The sequence below is a fragment of the Grampus griseus genome, assembly GCF_964374135.1.
Source record: "Grampus griseus genome assembly, chromosome: 8".
Taxonomy (NCBI): Eukaryota; Metazoa; Chordata; class Mammalia; order Artiodactyla; family Delphinidae; genus Grampus; species Grampus griseus.
In genome coordinates this window covers 26,047,662-26,073,887 of record NC_139002.1, presented here as the reverse complement: position 1 = coordinate 26,073,887, position 26,226 = coordinate 26,047,662, and the positions used below count along the sequence as shown (strand labels likewise).

The window sequence follows — 26,226 nt, the reverse complement described above, 5'->3', positions numbered from 1 at the left end:
TGAAAATCAAGTGTTCTTAGCCACAACGACCTCATCATGCCCAGGTGACCAAGTGCTCTGTGAAATGCTAGGAGGGAAAAAGAAGACATTTTTCATTTTTAGGCTTACATCATATTCCAACACCTCTCTTCTCTCTCCTTCCCACCTCCATTTCTTTTTTAAAGACTCTAGGGGCCAAAAACAGAAAGCAGAACAATTAGAAAAGCAGACTTTCTTTTTTTTTTTTTTTGATAAATCAATGCATTTAATATAAAATGGGCTCATAAAAATATAAAAGATGAGTAAATGTAAAGCATAATTTAGGAATTATTTATAAGTATGGTATAAAAATCCAGAATCCATAAAGGAAAAAAACTGGTACATTTGTCAGTAAAAATTCTAAAATATGTGTGCAACAAAAGTATCACTACAAAGTCAAAAGACCAACAAAATAAGACAAAAAAATGCAAATCTCATGACAGAAAAAGGCCTTAGTATACAAACAATTCTTACAAAGCTCTTAGAAAAAGGCTAATCAAAAATTTGGAAAGTTGGTACAAAACTAGAATTACAAATGACCAACAAAAAAGGAAGACCCTCAAACTCAAAAATAAGAAAATTAAAATGGGAAACTATTTTTAGCTGATCCAGTTGGCAAAGATTTGTTTTTTTGTTTGTTTTTGTTTTTTTATTCTTGAATTTTATTTTATTTATTTATTTTTTATACAGCAGGTTCTTATTAGTTATCTATTTTATACATATTAGTGTATATATGTCAATCCCAATCTCCCAATTCATCCCACCACCACCTCCACCACTCCTGCTTTCCCCCACTTGGTGTCCATATGCTTGTTCTCTCCATATGTGTCTCTATCTCTACCTTGCAAACCAGTTCATGTGTACCATTTTTCTAGATTCCACATAAATGTGTTAATATACGATATTTGTTTTCCTCTTTCTGACTTACTTCACTCTGTATAAGTCTCTAGGTCCATCCACGTCTCTGCAAATGACTGAATTTCATTCTTTTTATGGCTGAATAATATTCCATTGTATATATGTACCACATCTTCTTTGTTCATTCGTTTGTCAATGGGCATTTAGGTTGCTTTCATGACCTGGCTATTGTAAATAGTGCTGCAATGAACATTGGGGTGCATGTGTCCTTTCGAATTATGGTTTTCTCTGGGTACATGCCCAGTAGTGGGATTGCTGGGACATATGGTAATTCTATTTTTAGTTTTTTAAGGAACCTCCATACTGTTCTCCTTAGTGGCTGTATCAATTTACATTCCCACCAACAGTGCAAGAGTGTTTCCTTTTCTCTGCACCCTCTCCAGCATTTGTTGTTTCTAGATTTTCTGATGATGTCCATTCTAACTGGTTGGATGTGATACCTCATTGTAGTTTTGATTTGCCTTTCTCTAATAATTAGCCTTGTTGAGCACCTTTTCATGTGCCTGTTGGCCATCTGTATGTCTCTTTGGAGAAATGTCTGTTTAGGTCTTCTGCCCATTTTTTGATTGGGTTGTTTGTTTTTTTATATTGAGCTGCATGAGCTGCTTGTATATTTTGGAGATTAATCCTTTGTCAGTTGCTTCATTTGCAAATATTTTCTCCCATTCTGAGGGTTGTCTTTTTGTCTTGTTTATGGTTTCCTTTGCTGTGCAAAAGCTTTGAAGTTTCATTAGGTCCCATATGTTTATTTTTGTTTATATTTTCATTATTCTAGGAGGAGGATCAATAAAGATCTTGCTGTGATTTATGTCATAGAGTGTTCTTCCTATGTTTTCCTTTAAGAGTTTTATAGTGTCCAGTCTTACATTTAGGTCTTTAATCCATTTTGAGTTTGTTTTTGTGCGTGGTGTTAGGGAGTGTTCTAATTTCATTCTTTTACATGTAGCTGTCCAGTTTTCCTAACATCACTTATTGAAGAGGCTGTCTTTTCTCCATTGTATATCCTTGCATCCTTTGTCATAGATTAGTTGACCATATGTGCATGGGTTTATCTCTGGGGTTTCTATCCTGTCCCATTGATCAATATTTCTGTTTTTGTGACAGTACCATGTTGTCTTGATTTGTAGGTAGTATAAAGCTACTATACTAGCTTTGTAGTATAAACTGAAGTCGGGGATTCCTCCAGCTCCGTTTTATTCCCTCAAGATTGCTTTGGCTATTCAGGGTCTTTTATGTATCCACACAAATTAAATTTTTTTTTCTAGTTCCTTAAACAATGCCATTGGTTATTTGTTAGGAATTGCATTGAATCTGTAGATTGCTTTGGGTAGTATGGTCATTTTCACAATATTCATTCTTCCAGTCCAAGAACATGGTATGTCCCTTCATTTGTTTGTATCATCTTTGATTTCTTTTGTCAGTGTCTTATAGTTTTCTGCATACAGGTCTTTTGTCTCCCTAGGTAGGTTTATTCCTAGGTATTTTATTCTTTTTGTTGCAATGGTAAATGGGAGTGTGTCCTTAATTTCTCTTTCAGATTTTTCATCATTAGTGTATAGGAATGCAAGATATTTCTGTGCATTAATTTTCTACCCTGCAACTTTACCAAATTCATTGATTAGTTCTAGTAGTTTTCTGGTGGCATCTTTAGGATTTTCTATGTATAGTATCATGTCATCTGCAAACAGTGACAGTTTTACTTCTTCTTTTCCAATTTGTGTTCCTTTTATTTCTTTTTCTTCTCTGATTGCCATAGCTAGGACTTCCAAAACGTTGTTGAATGATAGTGGTGAGAGTGGACATCCTTGTCTTGTTCCTGATCCTAGAGGAAACGCTTTCAGTTTTTCACCATTGAGAACGATGTTGGCTGTGGGTTTGTCATATAATGTCTTTATTATATTGAGGTAGGTTCCCTCTATGCCCCCTTTCTGGAGAGTTTTTATCATAAATGGATGATGAATTTTGCCAAAATATTTTTATGCATCTATTGAGATAATCATATGGTTTTTATTCTTCATTTTGTTAAAATGGTGTATCACATTGATTGATTTGCATATATTGAAGAATCCTTGCATCCCTGAGATAAATGTCACTTGATCATGGTGTATGATCCTTATAGTGTGTTTTTGGATTCTATTTGCTAGTATTTTGTTGAGGATTTTTGCACCTATATTCATCAGTGATATTGGTCTGTAATTTTCTTTTTTTGTAGTATCTTTTCCTGGTTTTGGTATCAGGGTGTTTGGTGGCCTCATACAATGAGTTTGGGAGTGTTCCTTCCTCTGCAATTTTTTGGAAGAGTTTGAGAAGGATGGGTGTTAACTCTTCTCTGAATGTTTGATAGATTTCCCCTGTGAAGTCATCTGGGTCCTGGACTTTCGTTTGTTGGAAGATTTTTAATCACAGTTTCAATTTCAGTGCTTGCATTTGTTCTGTTCATATTTTCTATTCCTTGCTGGTTCAGTCTTGGAAAGTTGTGCTTTTCTAAGATCTTTTCCATTTCTTCCAGGTTGTCCATTTTATTTGCATATAGTTGCTTGTAGTAGTCTCTCATGGTCCTTTTCATTTCTGCAGTGTCAGTTGTTACTTACCCTTTTTCATTTCTAATTCTGTTGATTTGAGTCTTCTCCCTTGTTTTCCTCAGGAGTCTGGCTAATGGTTTATCAATTCTGTTTATCTTCTCAATGAACCTTCTTTTAGCTTTATTGATATTTCCTATTGTTTCCTTTGTTTCTTTTTCATTTATTTCTGATCTGATTTTTATGATTTCTTTTCTTCTGCTAACTTTGTGTATTTTTTTTTCTTCTTTCTCTAATTGCTTTAGGTGTAAGTTTAAGTTGTGTATTTGAGATTTTTCTTGTTTTTTGAGGTAGGATTATATTGCTCTAAACTTTCCTCTTGGAACTGCTTTTGCTGCATCCCATAGGTTTTGGATTGTCATGTTTTTGTTGTCATTTGTCTCTAGGTATTTCTTCAGTGATCTCTTGGTTATTTAGTAATGTATCGTTTAGCCTCCATGTGTTTGTGTTTTTTACTTTTTTTCATTGTAATTTATTTCTAATCTCATAGCATTGTGGTCAGAGAAAATGCTTGATATGATCTCAGTTTTCTTAAATTTACTGAGGCTTGATTTGTGACCTAAGATGTGATCTATCCTGGAGAATGTTTTGTGTGCACTTGAGAAGAAAGTGTAATCTGCTCTTTTCAGGTGGAATGTCCTATAAGTATCAATTAAGTCCATCTGGTATAATGTGTTATTTAAAGCTTGTGTTTCCTTATTTATTTGCATTTTGGATGAACTGTCCATTGGTATAAGTGAGGTGTTAAAATCCCCCACGATTATTGTGTTACTGTTGATTTCCTCTTTTATAGCTGTTAGTATTTGCCTTATGTATTGAGGTGCTCCTATGCTGGGTGCATATATATTTATAATTATTATATATTCTTCTTGGATTGATCCCTTGATCATGTAGTGTCCTTCCTTGTCTCTTGGAACATTCTTTATTTTATAGTCTATTTTATCTGATATGAGTATTGCTACTCCAGCTTCCTTTTGATTGCCATTTGCATGGAATATCTTTTTCCATCCCCTCACTTTTGGTCTCTTTGTGTCCCTAGGTCTGAAGTGGGTCTCTTGTAGACAGCATATATGCGGGTCTTTTTTTGTATCCATTCAGTGAGCTAGTGTATTTTGGGTTGAGCATTTAATCCATTTACATTTAAGGTAATTATCAATATGTATGTTCCTATTACCATTTTCTTAATTGTTTTGGGATTGTTTTTGTAGGTCCTTTTCTTCTCTTGTGTTTTCCACTTAGAGAAGTTCCTTTAGCATTTGGTGTAGAACTGGTTTGGTTCTTCTGAATTCTCTTAGTTTTTGCTTGTCTGGAAAGTTATTGATTTCTCCATCAAATCTGAATGAGATCCTTGCTGGGTAGAGTAATCTTGGTTTTCTGTTCTCCCTTTCATCACTTTACATATATTGTGCCACTCCCTTCTGGTTTGTAGAGTTTCTGCTGAGAAATCAGCTGTTAACCTTATGGGAGTTCCCTTGTTTGTTATTTGTCATTTTTACCTTGCTGCTTTTAATAATTTTTCTTTGTCTTTAATTTTTGTCAGTTTGATTACTATGTGTCTTGGTGTGTTTCTCCTTGGGTTTATCCTGCCTGAGACTCTCTGTGCTTCCTGGCTTTGGGTGACTATTTCCTTCCCCATGTTATGGAATGTGTCCACTATAGTCTCTTCAAATATTTTCTCGGGTCCTTTCTCTCTCTCTCTTCTCCTCTGGCACCCCCATAATGCCAATGTGGTGTGTTTAATATTGTCCCAGAGGTCTCTTAGTCTGTCTTCATTTATTTTCATTCTTTTTTCTTTATTCTGTTTCACAGCAGTGATTTTCACCCATCTGTGTTCCAGGTCACTTATCTGTTCTTCTGCCTCAGTTATTCTGCTATTGATTCCTTTTAGTGTATTTTTCATTTCAGTTATTGTACTGTTCATCTCTGTTTATTTGTTCTTTGATTCTTCTAGGTCTTTGTTAAACATTCCTTGCATCTTCTTGATCTTTGCTTCCATTCTCTTTCTGAGGTCCTGCATCATCTTCACTATCATTATTCTGAATATTTTTTTCTGAAAACTTACTTATCTCCACTTCATTTAGTTGTTTTTCTGGGGTTTTATCTTGTTCCTTCGTTTTGTACCTAGTCCTCTGCCTTTTCATTTTGTCTATCTTTGAATGTGGTTTTCATTCCACAGGCTGCTGGATTGTTATTCTTGCTTCTGTTGTCTGCCTTCTGGTGGATGAGGCCATCTAAGAGGCTAGTGCAAGCTTCCTGATGGTAGGAACTGGTGGTGGGTATAGCTTGCTGTTTCTGTGGTGGATAGAGCTCAGTAAAACTTTAATCCACTTGTCTGCTGATGGATGGGACTGAGTTCCCTTGCTGCTGTTTTTTTGGCCTAGGGCAACCCAGTACTGGAGGATACAGGCTCTTTGGTGGGGCTAATGGCAGACTACGGGTGGTCTCATGCCAAGGAGTACTTCCCAGAACTTTTGCTGCCAGTGTCCTTGTCCGTGTGGTGAGCCATAGCTGCTCCCCACCTCTGCAGGAGACCCTCCTACACTAGCAGGTAGGTCTGGTTCAGTCTCCTATGGCATCACTGCTCCTTCCCCCTGAATCCTTATGTGCACACTTCTTTGTGTGTGCCCTCCAAGAATGGAGTGTCTGTTTCCTGCAGTCCTGTTGAAGTCCTGCAATCAAATCCCACTAGCCTTCAAAGTTGGATTCTCTGGGAATTCCTCCTCCCATTGCCCAACCCCCAGGTTGGGAAGCCTGATGTGGGGCTCACAGCCTTCACTCCAGTGGGTGGACTTCTGTGGTATAATTGTTCTCCAGTTTGTAAGTCACCCACCCAGCGGTTATGGGATTTGATTTTGTTTTGATTGCATCCCTCCTACCATCTCATTGCAGCTTCTCCTTTGTCTTTGGATGTGGGGTATCTTTTTTGGTGAGTTCCAGTGTCTTACTGTCAATGATTGTTGAGCACTTAGTTGTGATTCCAGTGTTCTCGCAAGAGGGCATGAGCACAAGTCCTTCTACTCTACCACCTTGGAGCAATCTAGAAAAGCAGACTTTCTAACTTGTTTCTCCTCTTGATTGTGTCCAGATGAAGAGAGGGAGGCTATCCAGTAAGGTAGACTGTCAGAGTTCTCTGACTCTCTACTATTATGCCCTCTCCCCAAACTCCCTTTCACAAGTTCTACAAAGTTCAAAGGAAGATAGTCCCAGGACTATGGGATGGAAGGACTGAGGTGGTCATGAGTTTCATGGGGCAGAGATTATTTACTGCCCAGTTATGTGCAGTGTTCTTGTAGGGTAATCCTAGCCCCAGTACCACCCTCACCCTTATTTACAACACACACATTCTTTCCTCCCCACTGTGCCCAAATTTCCAAGAAATTTCCCAGATAATTCTTGAACATTAATCTGGAGGGGAGGGAGAAGAAAACATGGGGATGAGCTTCTATTAGAAAGTATAAATAAATTATTTTAAGTAACAAATTAAAGCTAAAATAAATAAAAAGGGTGAATGCATAACTCTAAGAAGTTTATTTATACCACCTTTATTTCTTGAATAATGTAGGGAGTTTGATTATAAAGTGTTGAGAAGATATACTGAGATAGATTAATTCTTTAAAGTTTGATAAAAGCAGGTATAATAATATGTGGGGCAACAGTTGTTACATAATATTTTTAGTATTTAAGCCTCCTCTTTTATGTTCAGAGAAGGATGTAAGGTTTTTCTGACATTTGCATAAGCTCTATCTTTTTCATTTCCAAGTTTAGTTTAGTCATCTTTATTTTTATCTAATGTCATTTAAGAACAGGTTGGAGATACTGAAAATAAATGAGATGCACTATTTTAGATGGTGTCTATTAAAAAAACACTGAGACAATTATAAAGGAATTCAGACCATAGTCAACTTTTTGGACAGTTTTTTGGTAATATGTTTATAATGTCTACTTGTTTAACTCAAGGAAACAGCCTCAAAAGAAATTTAACTGATATATAATGCTTTCACTTTCCCTGCTCCTTTTGAAGCAAAGTTGACATAAGTTTGAAGGGAATACACTAAAATTTCCACATGTATTCAATTCTGCTAAATTTGTGTAGACCTGACATTTAGATGAAGGGAGAGGAGAAAAGAATAGAGCTTTAATGGAAAGCTGCATTACTAAGGTGTTTCATCCAAGATTTTCAGGTTAAGATACTGAATATATCTACAAGGAAAGAAAAACATCTCAAGGATGTATTACTTGCACTTTACAGACATCTAGCTGTTTGAAAATTTCTAAGCGATCACATATTCATTCATGTTCTCATTAGTACTATTCACCAGATATTTCTGATCCTTCTCTGAGCACAAGTTTGGTTGCATTTTCCCATCTCCTTTTTGTTAAACATGGTCACGTGACTTGCTTTGACGAATGAATCCTGACAAAAAGCCATATATGTCACTTATGGGAGGAAGCTTTAAGAGCTAGTGTATAATCAGAACCTCTTTTCTTCTGACATGGCAACCAGCTTCAGATGAGGAGATTCTATTGGCACTGTCCCTGGAGTGAAGAGATGTGGCACAATGTTTCTCTCCTCTACCCCAATCCCCTAACCCCCATAAATATGCAACATGAATCCGAAAAAACCTTTGCTATTTTAGAGCATTACGATTTGCAGGTTGTATTGTTACTGCAGCATAATCTAGCCTGCCATGATGACAACAACATATTTTAGAATTTTTTTTTTATGTCGGTGTTTAAGAATAAGTGTGAAAATTCCACATCTTAATCTATGGGTTTTTTGCTGTCTATTTCTTACCTAGCTCTTGATCCTATTTTTTCTGATAGCTAGTCTGGATTTAAATATTTGGAAACTAAATGTTATGTAATCTTACAGGAATGGATTTTAATGTGAATTTCTTATATTTATGTTGTGTACTTCATTTGATTTTTTTTTGTCATTTACTAACATATTGGTCCATCTTCTCCATACTATTACATTATATATACCTAAGGAGAAAGTACAACATATAACTAACTAATCTTTATATATGCCTGTGGTACAAATTCTAGAAATACACATTTAGTGGTATTCAATAAATTTTTACTGAAATGATAGTGGAGTTAATACTGATGAGAAGTTTGATAATGATAGAGACTCCAAGAAAAGATAATGCTCCAGGAACATGCATGTTCAGAGTGACTGGAGTGCAGTTCAATTTATACAAATAATTAACTGCTTATGTGTTCTAATATTTGAAAATCAGAAGTTAGTTTCAAATTATATAACTAACAACATTCTAGATGTTTTAATTGTATAGAAATACAAAAGTATGAGATAAATCTGAGGTTTAGCAAAAGACATTGTGTTTTTAGGGGGAAATGGTAAATGACCACATTTCAGACGTTTGCTATTTGCTGGTTTTCTTCCTCAGTGAGAGATTTTGGTGGAAGTATATTTTAGTATTTAGAATAAAACTTTTGCTGACTCACATTGTATCATCTTTCTGTTCTTACCATACAATTTTAATTTACATTTTCTGGCCCCAGATAACAGATCCTGAAGTGCAGATTTGGAACTTCTTGATAGGTCTGAGTGTATTTGAATCATTTTTGATGCATATTTCCTGGTAAGATTCAGATAATCATTGATAATTTTGGCATCTCTAGTTTCATGACATTCATAGGTGCTGTCATCACATTCCCTAAATTTGTGCTCACAGAATTTAATGCAGAGAAGCTTTTTAATATTAAAGTGTTAGGATTCATTCACATGAAATTTAATTATTGCTGTTAAATCTTAACTAATAGAATATTTTGTAATTCTTGTTATATTTATGATAGAAGCATCTCCAGTAATTTAGAAGCAATTTTTTCCTACCCAGATCTACATGGCACACAGGTCTACATGGTGCTCATAAAATAAATGGGGCAAATGAGCAACTGATTAGAATGACTGTTATTGTAATCATAGTTAAATATGGTTGATTGTTTATTCATTTGATAGTTATTTATTAAATAGTTATATTTAAGACACTATCATGAGCACTATGAGTACAGACATTAAAATGACATGATCCCATTCTTACAGAGCTCACTTTGTAGCTGTGGATACATATTGATTATATATTGATACGTATTGATTATAATCTATGATGAATGCTATAATATAGACGTGTGCTGTTGAAACAGAGTAGAAGAAAGGATTAGTTTTGCTACTAAGAACTAATGGAAGGACCATGGAGTGATTCACAGAAAAAGTGATATTGGAATTGGACATTTAATACAATAGTTCATCACTTTTTTCTAATTAAAAATTAGACCTATTGAACATAATCACCATATCTACCTTGGATAATTAGAAAACTTTCCTCTAGAAATGAGTTGTGCCTAACTTTTATACCATGTTCTATGCTTTGGAATTTTGGAAGTTTTATCCCTGGGTAAATATTGAAAATATTTAACAATCACAATAGCCATTCAGAATGGTTGCTGACATGGTATGGAAAAACTCTTGACAGTGCCTGTTAACTCTTTAATTGTAAGATTATGGATGGGTTTCTGTGCATGAAGTTCTCATCTCAAATATAACCAATACTAGTTTCTTCCATTTAGGATATTTGTGAGGATTAAATGAGATAATGCATGTAAAGCAGTTGATGCAATTAATGGTAGTGTGTATGAATTCAAGAAGTGTTACATGTTATAATTATTAAGGTAAATAAGAATAGACTAGACAACAAATTACAGATATATCAAAAAGTGTGACACCTGAAACTAACACAACATTGTAAATCAGCTATACTTCAATTAAAAAAATAAAAATAAACACTAAAACGTGTGGAGTAACTGGGAAAAATTGCAAAAAAAATTACTTTCCAGTGAAGGTCTACTTGAAGGTTTGAAGGAGATGAGTGTCTTTGTAAAAAGTCATTATTTGGAAAATATCCAGGCAAAACACTGACAATTCTATTTTTGTGAGGGATAATTATTTTATATTCTAGTTGTTTCTGATTTCAATGATCATCTATGGTGTTAATGTTGATGAACAAACAGGTCTGGGGTGACATGTTAGTATTTGACTCTGGCTGTTTGCAAACTCTTTTATGATTATACTCTATTGTCTAATTGCTTGATTTATTGATGTTTTGATGATATGTTTTCCAGTAACATTTGTGATTGCAGATAAGTATTTCAACTTTGGCTCATTATCATACATTTGCATTTGATTTGTCTGACTGCTGCAGGTGGAAACAATAGGTGATGCATACTGTGTTGCTGCAGGGCTCCACAGAAAAAGCCTCTGCCATGCTAAACCCATTGCTCTGATGGCCCTGAAGATGATGGAACTTTCTGAAGAGGTGCTGACACCTGATGGAAGACCAATTCAGGTAAGCCTCTCAATAGTTTTGTTTGAATAGTAATGTACCTTTAACTGAAGAGGCAAGAAATTCCCTTCTGAATTCTACATACTATAATTTACAGATCTAGATAAGCCAGTTGCTCAAGAAGGAGGGATTACTAGAGATAACTCATAAACACAGGAAATGAACAAATGGAATATGACCCAAAATAGGAAAAGTTGTGTGGAAGACAAATTACTATGGGGACAAAAAAAAAAAAAAAGAGAGCTAAAGGATTAAACCAAGGAAGGAACCTGCTGTCAGTGACCAATTCCACAACACCAAGCAACAGTGATGGTGAGAGTCAGTTCTGAGAGACAATCCGAAGAGCAAGAAATAAGAAGCAAGAAATTGGAGGACCTGAACAACTTCCTATGGATAGTGTACAGGTGTTCTTATGAAGCCTTAGGTCTCAGGGTTACTTCTTTTTTTATTTTATTTTTTTACATCTTTATTGGAGTATAATTGCTTTACAATGGTGTGTTAGTTTCTGCTTTAAAACGAAGTCAATCAGTTATACATATGTTCCCATATCTCTTCCCTCTTGTGTCTCCCTCCCTCCCACCCTCCCTATCACACCCCTCCAGGTGGTCACAAAGCACCGAGCTGATCTCCCTGAGCTATGTGGCTGCTTCCCACTAGCTATCTGCCTTATGTTTGGTAGTGTATATATGTCCATGCCTTTCTCTCGCTTTGTCACAGCTTACCCTTCCCCCTCCCCATATCCTCAAGTCCATTCTCTAGTATGTCTGTGCCTTTATTCCTGTCTTACCCCTAGGTTCTTCATGACATTTTTTTTTCTTAAATTCCATATATATGTGTTAGCATACGGTATTTGTCTTTCTCTTTCTGACTTACTTCACTCTGTATGACAGACTCTAGGTCTATCCACCTCATTACAAATAGCTCAATTTCGTTTCTTTTTATGGCTGAGTAATATTCCATTGTATATATGTGCCACATCTTCTTTATCCATTCATCCGATGATGGACACTTAGGTTGTTTCCATCTCTGGGCTATTGTAAATAGAGCTGCATTGAACATTTTGGTGTATGACTCTTTTTGAATTATGGTTTTCTCAGGGTATATGCCCAGTAGTGGGATTGCTGGGTCATATGGTAGTTCTATTTGTAGTTTTTTAAGGAGCCTCCATACTGTTCTCCATAGTGGCTGTACCAATTCACATTCCCACCAGCAGTGCAAGAGAGTTCCCTTTTCTCCACACCCTCTCCAGCATTTATTGTTTGTAGATTTTGTGGTGATGGCCATTCTGACTGGTGTGAGATGATATCTCATTGTAGTTTTGATTTGCATTTCTCTAATGAATAATGATGTTGAGCATTCTTTCATGTGTTTGTTGGCAGTCTGTATATCTTCTTTGGAGAAATGTTTATTTAGGTCTTCCGCCCATTTTTGGATTGGGTTGTTTGTTTTTTTCTTATTGAGCTGCTTATAAATTTTGGATATTAATCCTTTGTCAGTTGCTTCATTTGCAAATATTTTCTCCCATTCTGACGGTTGTCATTTTGTCTTGTTTATGATTTCCTTTGCTGTGCAAAACCTTGGAAGTTTCATTAGGTCCCATCTGTTTATTTTTATTTCCATTTCTCTAGGAGGTGGGTCAAAAAGGATCTTGCTGTGATTTATGTCATAGAGTGTTCCGCCTATGTTTTCCGCTAAGAGTTTGATAGTTTCTGGCCATACATTTAGGCCTTTAATCCATTTTGAGCTTATTTTTGTGTATGGTGTTAGGGAGTGATCTAATCTCATACTATTACATGTATGTGTCCAGTTTTCCCAGCACCACTTATTGAAGAGGCTGTCCTTTCTCCACTGTACATTCCTGCCTCCTTTACCAAAGATAAGGTGACCATATGTGCATGGGTTTATCTCTGGGTTTTCTCTCCTGTTCCATTGATCTATCTTTCTGTTTTTGTGCCAGTACCATACTATCTTGATTACTGTAGCTTTGTAGTACAGTATGGGATCAGGGAGCCTGATTCCTCCAGCTCAGTTTTTCGTTCTCAAGATTACTTTTTCTATTCGGGGTCTTTTGTGTTTCCATACAAATTGTGAAATTTTTTGTTTTAGTTCTGTGAAAAATGCCAGTGGTAGTTTGATAGATATTGCATTGAAACTGTAGATTGCTTTGGGTAGTAGAGTCATTTTCACAATGTTGATGCTTCCAATTCAAGAACATGGGATATCTCTCCAACTATTTGTATCAACTTTAATTTCTTTAATCAGTGCCTTATAGTTTTCTGCATACAAGTCTTTTGTCTCCTTAGGTTTATTCCTAGATATTTTATTCTTTTTGTTGCAATGGTAAATGGGAGTGTTTTCTTGATTTCACTATCAGATTTTTCATCATTAGTATAAAGGAATGCCAGAGATTTCTGTGCATTAATTTTGTATCCTGCTACTTACCAAATTCATTGATTAGCTCTAGTAGTTTTCTGGTAGCATCTTTAGGATTCTCTATATATAGTTTCATGTCATTTGCAAACAGTGACAGCTTTACTTCTTTTCTGATTTGGATTCCTTTTATTTCCCTTTCTTCTCTGATTTCTGCGGCTAAAACTTCCAAAACTTTGTTGAATAAGAGTGGTGAGAGTGGGCAACCTTGTCTTGTTCCTGGTCTTAGTGGAAGTGCTTTCAGTTTTTCTCCATTGAGGATGATGTTCACTGTGGGTTTGTCATATATGGCCTTTATTATGTTGAGGAAAGTTCCCTCTATGCCTACTTTCTGCAGGGTTTTTATCATAAATGGGTGTTGAATTTTGTCGGCTGTACATCTATTGAGATGATCTTATAATTTTTCTCCTTCAGTTTGTTAATACGGTGTATCATGTGATTGATTTGCATATATTGAAGAATCCTTGCATTCCTGGAATAAACCCCACTTGATCATGCTGTATGATCCTTTTAATGTGTTGTTGGATTCTGTTTGCTAGTATTTTGTTGAGGATTTTTGCATCTATGTTCATCAGTGATTTTGGCCTGTAGTTTTCTTTCTTTGTGACATCCTTGTCTGGTTTTGGTATCAGGGTGATGGTGGCCTCGTAGAATGAGTTTGCGAGTGTTCCTCCGTCTCCTATATTTTGGAAGAGTTTGACAAGGATAGGTGTTAGCTCTTCTCTAAATGTTTGATAAAATTCGCCTGTGAAGCCATCTGGTCCTGGGCTTTTATTTGTTGGAAGATTTTTAATCACAGTTTCAATTTCAGTGCCTGTGATTGCTCTGTTCATATTTTCTATTTCTTCCTGATTCAGTCTTGGCAAGTTGCACACTTCTAAGAATTTGTCCATTTCTTCCATGTTGTCCATTTTATTGGCATAGAGTTGCTTGTAGTAATCTCTCATGATCTTTTGTATTTCTGCAGTGTCAGTTGTTACTTCTCCTTCCTCATTTCTAATTCTACTGATTTGAGTCTTCTCACTTTTTTTCTTGATGAGTCTGGCTAATGGTTTATCAATTTTGTTTATCTTCTCAGAGAACCAGCTTTTAGTTTTATTGATCTTTACCATCGTTTCCTTCATTTGTTTTTCATTTATTTCTTATCCGATTTTTATGACTTCTTTCCTTCTGCTTACTTTGGGGTTTTTTGTTCTTCTTTCTCTAATTGCTTTAGGTGCAAGGTTAGGTTGTTTATTCGAGATGTTTCCTGTTTCTTAAGGTAGGATTGTATTGCTATAAACTTCCCTCTTAGAACTGCTTTTGCTGCATCCCATAGGTTTTGGGTCGTCGTGTCTCCATTGTCATTTGTTTCTAGGTATTTTTTTATTTTCTCTTTTATTTCTTTAGTAATCACTTTGTTATTAAGTAGTGTATTGTTTAGCCTCCATGTGTTTGTATTTTTTACAGATCTTTTCCTGTAATTGATATCTAGTCTCATAGCATTGTGGTAAGAAAAGAAACTTGATACAATTTCAATTTTCTTAAATTTACCAAGGCTTGATTTGTGACCCAAGATATGATCTATCCTGGAGAATGTTCCATGAGCACTTGAGAAAAATGTGTATTCTGTTGTTTTTGGATGGAATGTCCTATAAATATCAATTAAGTCCATCTTGTGAAATGTATCATTTAAAGCTTGTGTTTCCTTATTTATTTTCATTTTGGATGATCTGTCCATTGGTGAAAGTGGGGTGTTAAAGTCCCCTACTATGAATGTGTTACTGTTGATTTCCCCTTTTATGGCTGTTAGGATTTGCCTTATGTATTGAGGTGCTCCTATGTTGGGTGCATAAATATTTACAACTGTTATATCTCCTTCTTGGATTGATCCCTTGATCATTATGTAGTGTCCTTCTTTGTCTCTTCTAATAGTCTTTATTTTAATGTCTATTTTGTCTGAAATGAGAATTGCTACTTCAGCTTTCTTTGGTTTCCGTTTGCATGGAATATCTTTTTCCAGCCCCTTACTTTGAGTCTGTATGTGTCTCTACGTCTGAAGTAGGTCTCTTGTAGACAGCATATATATGGGTCTTGTTTTTGTATCCATTCAGCCAATCTGTGTCTTTTGGTGGGAGCATTTAGTCCATTTACATTTAAGGTAATTATCGAAATGTATGTTCTTATTCCCATTTACTTAATTGCTTTGCGTTCATTATTGTAGATCTTTTCCTTCTCTTGTGTTTCTTGCCTAGAGAAGTTCCTTTACTATTTGTTGTAAAGCTGGTTTGGTGGTGCTGAACTCTCGCAGCTTTTGCAGCTTTTGTAAAGGTTTTAATTTCTTCATCAAATCTGAATGAGATCCTTGCTGGGTAGAGTAATCTTAATTGCAGTTTCTTCTCCTTCATCACCTTAAATATGTCTTGCGAGTCCCTTCTGGCTTGCAGAATTTCTGCTAAAAGATCAGCTGTTAACCTTATGGGGATTCCCTTGTGTGTTATTTGTTGTTTTTCTCTTGCTGCTTTTAATATGTTTTCTTTGCATTTAATTTTTGACAGTTTGATTAATATGTGTCTTGGCGTATTTCTCCTTGTTTATCCTGTATGGGACTGTCTGTGCTTCCTGGACTTGATTAACTATTTCCTTTCCCATATTAAGGAAACTTTCAACTATAATCTCTTCAAATATTTTCTCAGTCCCTTTCTTTTTCTCTACTTCTTTAGGAACCCCTATAATTCGAATGTTGGTGCATTTAATGTTGTCCCAGAGGTCTCTGAGACTGTACTCAGTTCTTTTCATTCTTTTTTCTTTATTCTGCTCTGCAGTAGTTATTTCCACTATTTTATCTTCCACGTCACTTATCCTTTCTTCTTCCTCAGTTATTCTGCTATTGATCCCATCTAGAGTATTTTTAATTTCATTTATAATGTTGTTCATCATTCCTTGTTTGCTCTTTAGTTCTTCTATGTCCTTGTTAAATGTTTCTTGCATTTTGTCTATTCTATTTCCAAGATTTTGTATCATCTTTACTATCATTATTCTGATTTTTTTTTCAGGTAGACTGCCTATTTCCTCTTCATTTGTTAAGTCTGGTGGGTTTTTATCTTGCTTCTTCATCTGCTGTGTGTTTTTCTGTCTTCTCATTTTGCTTATCTTACTGTTTTTGGGGACTCCTTTTTGCAGTCTGCAGGTTCATATTTCCTGTTATTTTTGGTGTCTGCCCCCAGTGGCTAAGGTTGATTCAGTGGGTTGTGTAGGCTTCCTGGTGGAGGGGACTGGTGCCTATGTTCCAGTGGATGAGACTGGTTATTGTCTTTCTGGTGGGCAGGTCCATGTCTGGTGGTGTGCTTTGGGGTGTCTGTGGACTTATTATGATTTTAGGCAGCCTCTCTGCTAATGGGTGGGTTTGTGTTCCTGTCTTGCTAGTGTTTGTCATAGGGTGTCCAGCACTGTAGCATGCTGGTCATTGAGTGAAGCTGGGTGTTGGTGTTGAGATGGAGATCTCTGGGAGATTTTTGCCATTTGATATTATGTGGATCTGGGAGGTCTGTTGTGGACCATTGTCCGGAAGTTGGTTCTCCCACCTCAGAGGCACAGCACTGACTCCTGGCTGCAGCACCAAGAGACTTTCATCCACACGGCTCAGAATAAAAGGGAGAAATATTAGAAAGAAAGAATTAGTAGAAGTAGAAAGAAAGAAAGACAGAAAGAAAGAATGAAGGAAAGAAAGAAATGATGGAGGGAGGGAGGGAGGGAGGGAGGAAGAAAGGAAGGAGGGAAGGAAGAAAAAAAGAAAGAAGATAAAGTAAATTAAAATAAAGTAAGATAAAATATAATAAAGTTATTAAAATAAAAATTAATTATTAAGAAAAATAATTTTTTTTAAAAAAACGTATGGGTAAAACCCTAGGAAAAATGGTGGAAGCAAAGCTATACAGACAAAATCTCATACAGAAGCATACACACAGACACTCACAAAAAGAGGAAAAGGGGAAAAAGTCATAAATCTTGCTCTCAAAGTCCACCCTCCTCAATTTGGGATGATTCGTTGTCTTTAGGAGGGAAGGGAGGAAAGAAAGAAAGAAGATAAAGTAAAATAAAATAAAGTAAGATAAAATAAAATAAAGTTATTAAAATAAAAAATAACTATTAAGGAAAAAAAAGGATAGAACCCTAGGACAAATGTTGGAAGCAAAGCTATACAGACAAAATCTCAGACAGAAGCATACACATACACACTCACAAAAAGAGGAAAAGGGGAAAAATTCATAAAGCTTGCTCTCAAAGTCCACCTCCTCAATTTGGGATGAATCGTTGTCTATTCATGTATTCCACAGATGCAGCGTACATCAAGTTGATTGTGGAGATTTAATCCACTGCTTCTGAGGCTGCTGGGAGAGATTTCCCTTTCTCTTCCTTGTTCTCACAGCTCCCGGGGCTCAGCTTTGGATTTGGCCCCGCCTCTGCATGTAGGTTGCCGGAGGGCATCTGTTCTTCGCTCAGACAGGATGGGGTTAAAGGAGCAGCTGCTTCGGGGACTCTGGCTCACTCAGGCCGGAGGGAGAGAGGGTACGGAGTGCAGGGCAAGCCTCCGGCGGCAGAAGCCAGCATGACGTTGCCCCAGCCTGAGGTGCGCTGTGCGTTCTCCCAGGGAAGTTGTTCCTGGATCCTGGGACCGTGGCAGTGGTGGGCTGCACAGGCTCCCCAGAAGGGGTGTGTGGATAGTGACCTGTGCTTGCACACAGGCTTCTTGGTGGCGGCAGCAGCAGCCTCAGTGTCTCATGCCCGTCTCTGGGGTCCGCACTTTTAGCCGCGGCTCACGCCCGTCTCTCGAGCTCCTTTAAGCGGCGCTCTTAATCCCCTCTCCTCGTGCACCAGGAAACAAAGAGGGAAGAAAAAGTCTCTTGCCTCTTCGGCAGGTCCAGACTTTTTCCCGGACTCCCTCCTGGCTAGCCATGGTACACTAACCCCCTGCAGGCTGTGTTTACGCCGCCAACCCCAGTCCTCTCCCTATGCTCCGACCGAAGCCCAAGCCTCAGTTCCCAGACCCTCCCGCCCCGGCCAGTGAGCAGACAAGCCTCTCGGGCTGGTGAGTGCTGGTCGGCACCGATCCTCTGTGCGAGAATCTCTCCACTTTGCCCTCCACACCCCTGTTGCTGTGCTCTCCTCCGCGGCTCCGAAGCTCCCCTCTCCGCCACCATCAGTCTCCGCCCGTGAAGGGGATTCTTAGTGTGTGGAAACCTTTCCTCCTTCCCAGCTCCCTCCCACTGGTGCAAGTCCTGTCCCTGTCCTTTTGTCTCTGTTTATTCTTTTTTCTTTTGCCCTACATAGGTACATGGAGTGTTTCTTGCCTTTTGGGAGGTCTGAGGTCTTCTGCCAGCATTCAGTAGGTGTTCTGTAGGAGTTGTTCCACGTGTAGATGTATTTCTGGTGTATCTGTGGGGAGGAAGGTGATCTCCACGTCTTACTCTTCCACCATTTTCCCCTCGTCCCCTTCAGGGTTACTTCTGAAATAGTTTTTTATGTGAAAGATCTTGAAGGTTGGAGCCCAAGACTGAGGAAATATCAGAAACTGTGGAAAATGTAGCTCCTCGTGTATTGTACTTTTTTTGGTACTGAGAGCTGTCTGCAATCTTGGATCTACCTCTGAGAATGGATGAGGTCACCTAGCTATATTTCTGCAAGCACCTGATAGATCCCAGAAATGTTTTTACTATGAATTCTTATAAACAAAAATCTTCTATTTGGCAAAGTGACCTTGAATCAAGGCAGACTTTTTATAACAGTTCATCAACCATGGGTTAAAAAATACAGAAAAAAGCCTCAAAATGTGAATATATTCCTAGTTTGGCAGTATGGCAAAGTAGATACTCTGACTGACCCTTCTGATTAAAATGTAGTGTTAAATAGTTTAGAAATAGTAGCTTTTTGAAAGTCACTAAGCATATCACTGATCTCAGGAAAGAGAGAAATGTGTCAATCACATTATATATATAGATAAAACAAAATTTGAGTGGTGAATTTAAGTGCTCTGTCATTAACAGTGATAATAGGAAACACTATCCCTCCATGAAGAAAGTCAAATTCAGGCTCCCCTGGTGGCGCAGTGGTTAAGAGTCCACCTGCCAATGCAGGGGACACAGGTTCGTGCCCCGGGCTGGGAAGATCCCACATGCCGCGGAGCAGCTAGGCCCGTGAACCATGGCTGCTGAGCCTGTGTGTCTGGAGCCTGTGCTCCACAACAGGAGAGGCCACAACAGTGAGAGGCCCGTGTACTGCAAAAAAAAAAAAAAGTCAACTTCAATTCCCTCTTCAAAGAATTTCCACAGATATAGTTCTCTGAAAAATGACTGCCTAATACTAAAAACAAAACAAAATAAAACAAAGGGAAAAAAATCACACAGGAAAATGAGTACTATGGGTTAAGAACCAGTAGAAACAGAAGATGAGAAAAACAGATCTGGAGTTGTCAAATATCAAAATTATTTGACACAGAATCAAAATGACAATGCTTAAAATAATTAAAGAAATAAAAGAGAAGCTTCACTACCATGTGTAAAATATATATCTAGTGGGAACCTGCTGTATAGCACAGAGAGCTCAGCTTGGTGTGCTGTGATGACCTAGATGGGTGGATGGGGCGGGTGGGGGAGTGGGAGGAGGGGTCCAAGAGGAAGGGGATATATGTATAAATATAGCTGATTCACTTTGTTGTACAGCAGAAACTAACACAACATTGTAAAGCAATTATGCCCCAATTAAAAAAAAAAAAAAAAAAAAACAAGGCTGGAACAACTAGGTTTGAAAATGAACCGGAGAATTTCTAAGCAATCAACAGAATACCAAAAGAAACAAACAAAAACCAAAAATCAAGCAAACCAAAACAAAAAAACTCTCAGTGGATGAGTTTAAAAGCAGATTAGATACAGCTGAAGAAAGTTCCTGTAAATAAGTCCAGAGAATTAAAACTGGGGAAATATGAATAAAAGAATGTAGGAGACTTTATACATTCAGTTGGAATTATCTCCACATGAATATAATAGAGGGAATGCACAAAAAATTATTTTTTTCTGGAATTATTAAAAGACACTAATCAGTTCTCAGACACAGTAATCCTAAAGAATTCTACAAAAGAGAAATCATAGGAATCCAAAAGTATCTCTTTTTTTACATTAAGTACATTAAAGTCTTTTTTATTTTTTAAATAATTCCATTTTAATTTATTTTTTGTGTTTCACATCATTTGTATTTAATTCCATAATATATCTGTGATTTATATAATGGTACATATATACATATTTGAGGTATAGTTGATTTACAATATTATATTAGTTTCAGGTGTATGACATGGTGATTCAAAATTTTTATAGCTTATACTCAATTTATAGTTATTATAAGATATTGGCTATATCCCCTGTGCTGTGAAATATATCCTTATATCTTATTTATTTTATACATAGTAATTTGTACTTCTTAATCCCCTACCCCTATCTTGCCCCTCCTTTCTTCCTTCTCCCCACTGGTAACCAGTAGTTTGTTTTCTATATCTGTGAGTCTGTTTCTTTTTTGTTATATTCATTAGTTTGTTTTATTTTTTTAGATTCCACATATAAGTGATAACATACAGTATTTGTCTTTGTCTGACTCATATCACTAAGTATAATATCCTCCAGGTCCATCCATGTTGTAGCAAATGGCAAAATTTCATTCATTTTTATGTCTGAGTAGTATCCTGTAGTGTGTATATATATATATATATATATATATATATATATATATATATATATATCACATCTTCTTTATCCATTCATCTGTTGATGGACACTTAGAATGCTTCCATATCTTGGCAATTGTAAGTAACGCTGCCATGAACATTGGGATGCACATATCTTTTCAAATAAGGGTTTTTGTTTTCTTCAACTATATACCCAGGAGTGGAATTGCCAGATCATGTGTTAGTTCTATTTTTAGTTTTTTGAGGACACTCCAAACTGTTTTGCACAGTAACTACACAAATTCACATTTCCATTAACACTATACAAGAGTTCCCTTTTCTCCACATACTCTCCAACATTTGTTATTGTGGTCTTTTTGATGATAGCCATTCTGACAGGTGTGAAGTAATATCTCATTGCAGTTGTAACTTGCATTTTTCTCATGACTAGGGATGTTGGGCATCTTTTTACGTGCCTGTTGGTCATCTGTATATCTTCTTTGGAAAAATATCTGTTCAGGTCTTCTGCACATTTTTTAATTACGTTGCTTATTTTTTTGACATTTAGTTGTATGAGCTGTTTATATATTTTGTTTATATATTTTATATATTAACTGCTTATCAATCATATTACTTGTTAATATTTTCTCCCATTCAGTAGGTTGTCTTTTCATTTTGTCCATGGTTTCCTTTGCTGTGCAAAAGTTTTTAACAAAACTAAACATATCTTAATGAGACTGCAGTACTTGAGAGAAAAAGAGAACTTGATAAATGACGGAGGTGGCATTCATCAATGGGGAAATAATGGGCTATTCAATAAATGTTTGGGGGCCAATTGGTTATCCATGTAAAAAAAATATATAACTGCACTTCATGTGTCTGCACATAAGTCAGTTACATGTGGGTAAATATTATAGGCTACAGAATATAATTATAAATTTATAATTAGGAATTTTAAAAAACAACTCAGTGTTCTTTATTGATTTTTTTTGAAATATAATTCACATACAATATGTTAGTCTCAGGTGTACTACATAATGATTTGACATTTGCATGCAATATGATATAATTAGAAATTTGACTTAGAGTAGGGAAGAATTTTTTGGAGACTAAGCAGGTCAAAAACTTTAAAGGAAAAATCATAAAGGAAACCATAAAGGAAAATGTGGATAAATTTTACTACATTAAAATTAAAACTTTTCTGTTGTCAAAGAACACCTAAAGAGAATAAAAAGTCAACCACAAACTAGGAGAATATTTTGCAATACATATAACCAATAAAACTATCAGTGGTTAACCTCATCAGTATTCAGATTAGATATATTAATAACACTATGATAAAGTTTTCCCACCTACTAGTTTGGCACAACTTTGAAAGTCTGACAGTGACACTGTTGCTGAGGAGTTAGAGTAGCAAGAAATCTCACACAGAGTTGGTGGGAGTATAAATGGTACAATTTACTTGGCATTAACTAGTAAAATTTAACTTGTGCCTTTCTTACAACCCGGTAAGCCCTCTCCTAAATGTTTGCTCCAGGGAAGTAGTTGTGCATGTGTAGCAGAAGTCACACACAAGATTATTCACAGAAATACTTTCATAATAGCCTCAAACTGGAGATAACTTAAATATCCATTTAATAATAGAATGTATAAACTGTGATACATTTATACCTCAGTATACCATACAGCTGGGAAAATGAATTACTTCAGGAACTGAACATCAAATGGATGGATGTCAAAAACAATTAGTACAAAAGAAGCAAGTCATGGAGCAATTCTATAGAATTATTCCATTTAATTAAATTTCAAAACTAGAAAAATTGAAAAAATAATGCTATTTTGAAATACCTACCTTGAAGGAGAAAGTGGAAAGTAAGGAATGATTAATACAAAATTCAAGATGTTGCTTTCTGTAAGAGAAAGTAAAGCAATGATGGGATGAAGGAGCATGCAATAGGGAAGGTGGACATAGGGATTATAGTGAAAAATTATTAATTTTATTACTATTATTTAATGTGCACATATATGTTTACATTTGAAAATTTAAAAACATGGAGAGAGAGTTTTCAAGCCACTCCCACCGGTGGTGAAAACAGGAAAGCAAGGAAAAATAAAAATTTTTTAAAATCTAAGTTTAAGTTCCCTAGGACATAATTATTGAATTACTCAAGTGTGTGAATGACACTCCTACAACTGCCAGGAAAAACAAACAAAAGGAATGCTGTCTCAAGTCTGAAGCAAACTGCAAAAATACACATTCCAGATGGAATTCATATCACTTCTTAAATTTTCAAGGCTACCAGCTGAGCAGACTTATCATTTGGGATTGTTTTTCTATGTTGGATTTTCTTTTATAGGAGATATAATGTTTATATTGATTCAGCATTGTCAAAGCGAACTTAAATTACCATAGAACCAAACCAGGGAATTGTTTTTTTACAATGTGCTCATCCATATTTTCATTTGTGGAATATAACATTGGCTCTGGCTTATTAATTACTTTTATCATATCAGAAGAGGAAATATCAATAAAGATTTAATAAGAATGCAGAAAGAGAATTCAAAATAATAAAATCACCTTAATAATTTTAGCTTCATTACTAATTTATATTATTTGCAAAGTTTGGAATTTTTTTTTTTTTGGCATCTTAATTTGGTTTTCAATTGGCTTCTAACTTGTTACCATGGGAATGTTTCTAAACTTATTGAAAGAATCTTTCATTAAACATGCTTGGTTGTTACAGTAGAGCTGATATGTTATCAGTTGATTGTTTACTTCAAACTAAGTTTTTAGGCTTTTTAATATTTAACTTATTTGACTTGCAATAATTTCTGAAAACAAAGGAAAACTCCCCCAAACCTCTCAAATTTTGAAAAATAAATTACTAATTTTATATGGTTTTTTAAACCTATGAGGCACCTGTCATGATGGGAAACAGGAACCTGAATTATCAATTATAATTCCTTGCAAATGGTCGATAATGTCCTTGAATCATTAACTGTAAAACTGACTAGGTTAAACTTTTTAATTTTAAAAATTACTAGAGTACTTCACTGGTGGAACAAAGGTTAAGAATCCACCTGCCAGGACTTACCTGGTGGCACAGTGGTTGGGAATCTCCCTGCCAATCCAGGGGACATGGGTTCGAGCCCTGGTCTGGGAAGATTCCACATGCCATGGAGCAACTAAGCCCGTGCGCCACAACTACTGAGCCTGCGCTCTAGAGCCCATGAGCCACAACTACTGAGCCCACGTGCCACAGCTACTGAAGCCCACACATCTAGAGCCTGCGCTCCACAATAAGAGAAGCCACCGCAATGAGAAGCCTGTGCACCGCAGTGAAGAGTAGCCCCGGCTCTCTGCAACTAGAGAAAGCCTGTGCGCAGCCACGAAGACGCAAAGCAGCCAAAAATGAATAAATAAAAAATAAATTTAGGGCTTCCCTGGTGTCACAGTGGTTGAGAGTCTGCCTGCCGATGCGGGGGATGCAGGTTTGTGCCCCAATCCAGAAGGATCCCACGTGCCGCAGAGCGGCTGGGCCCGTGAGCAATGGCCGCTGAGCCTGCACGTCCGGAGCCTGTTCTCCGCAACGGGAGAGGCCACAACAGTGAGAGGCCCGCATAATGCAAAAAAATAAAAAATAATAAAAAAATAAAATAAATTTATTAAAAAAGGATCTGCCTGCCAATGCAGGGGACATGGGTTTGATCGCTGGTCCAGGAAGATCCCACATGCCACAGAGCAAATAAGACCATGTGCCACAACTACTGAGCCTGTGCTCTAGAGCCTGTGAGCCACAACTACTAAGCCCACGTGCCACAGCTACTGATGCCTGTGCTTCTAGAGCCTGTGCTCCACAACAAGAGAAGCCACCACAATGAGAAGCCTGCACACTGCAACAAATAGTAGCCCCCGCTCGCCGCAACTAGAGAAAGCCTGCGCTCAACAACAAAGACCCAACACAGCCAAAATAAATAAATAAATAAACAAATAAATAAATAAAATAAATAATAAATAAAATAAATAAAAATTACCAGAGAATATAGCATTTTACTTATTCAGTTTAAAATACTCAAGCAAATTGTTTTTCTATAAGTACTCTAATGAAACTCAGAGGCTAGTTCTAGACTGGTTCTACCTAAAAAGTTCTATCTAACTAGCTCGATCTAAAAAGCATACAGAAATATGGTCTATTTATACAATAAATTTTGAAAAGTCAGCCCAAAGAGGCTTCAGTTAAGACTGTTTTTAAAAATAGTGACTAGATTTTAAATATTTTATCAATACAATGTTGATCTTACTGGCTGAGTATATGGAAATGCCAGCAAGATGCCTATTTTTTCCCCACCCTATAGGATACCTGATTTTCATATACCTTAAACAATTGACAATTCAAGAAAAGTAATATCAGATATATATTATCTCCTTTTTGCTTGAGGTACTTACTTATACTGTGATTTCACTAGAAAATTGTATAATTTTCTCCTGTTCTTTAATTTTGTGAACCTAATCTTACCGAAGTATTTTGAATAGAGTTTTTAGTGCTGAAAGTCTTAACTTTTACTAATAGTTTAAATACTCTTTGAGTAAAATAACAAAATGTTTATTACTGCCTGTGCTTTATGCTTTAAAAAGTAGTGTTGCTAGGAAAAGAGAAGCTGGGTTGAGGACTGACTAGAAAATGCGATTAAACATATATTAGAAAGACAAGTAGCATTTTCATGATTTAAGGGTTTTGAAGAAGTTTGAGTTAATGTGTCCAAATATCTAAGTTTTACTTTTGGACCTCAGTTTTAAAAAAATATTTGTTGAGTATCATTAATAGGCATACAAATTCAAATTCTTTTTATTTGTTCAAAGAGTGCATTTTATATAAAGAGGCAATTATAGAGTGATTGTAAAATAGAGTTAAAAACAATGTGTAATCATGTTTTAATACTAATGTGGTTAACAATCTCAATTGCAAATCAGGGAAATGCTATGAATTTCTTCTAACTGCCTATCCCAAAGGCAGGAATATTAATTTACAATTTATGTGTACTGTAATACATTAAATTCTAGCTTCTCAAGCTTCAATTTAGCCTTCTAATGAGCTTATAGGATTTTTTGAGATGATGAAATAATTATTCTGCAATTAATTTTTAAATAGTTGTTATTTACAAAGAAAACCTGATATTGTTATTTTAATATTTGGAGGGATTTGCTCTTTGCAAATATTGCAAT

General features: G+C 36.2%; 1 protein-coding gene across 1 annotated transcript in view; it reads left to right on the top strand.

Annotated features, from left to right (window-relative positions):
• The window catches only part of GUCY1A2 (guanylate cyclase 1 soluble subunit alpha 2), a gene marked incomplete at both ends in the record, with an annotated part of 429,067 nt that overhangs the window by 264,308 nt on the left and 138,533 nt on the right, over positions 1-26,226 (top strand). The window contains one exon of the mRNA XM_082659927.1: positions 10,739-10,882. Within this exon, the coding sequence (XP_082516053.1) occupies positions 10,739-10,882 (144 nt within the window). The remainder of the gene's footprint in view (positions 1-10,738; positions 10,883-26,226) is intronic.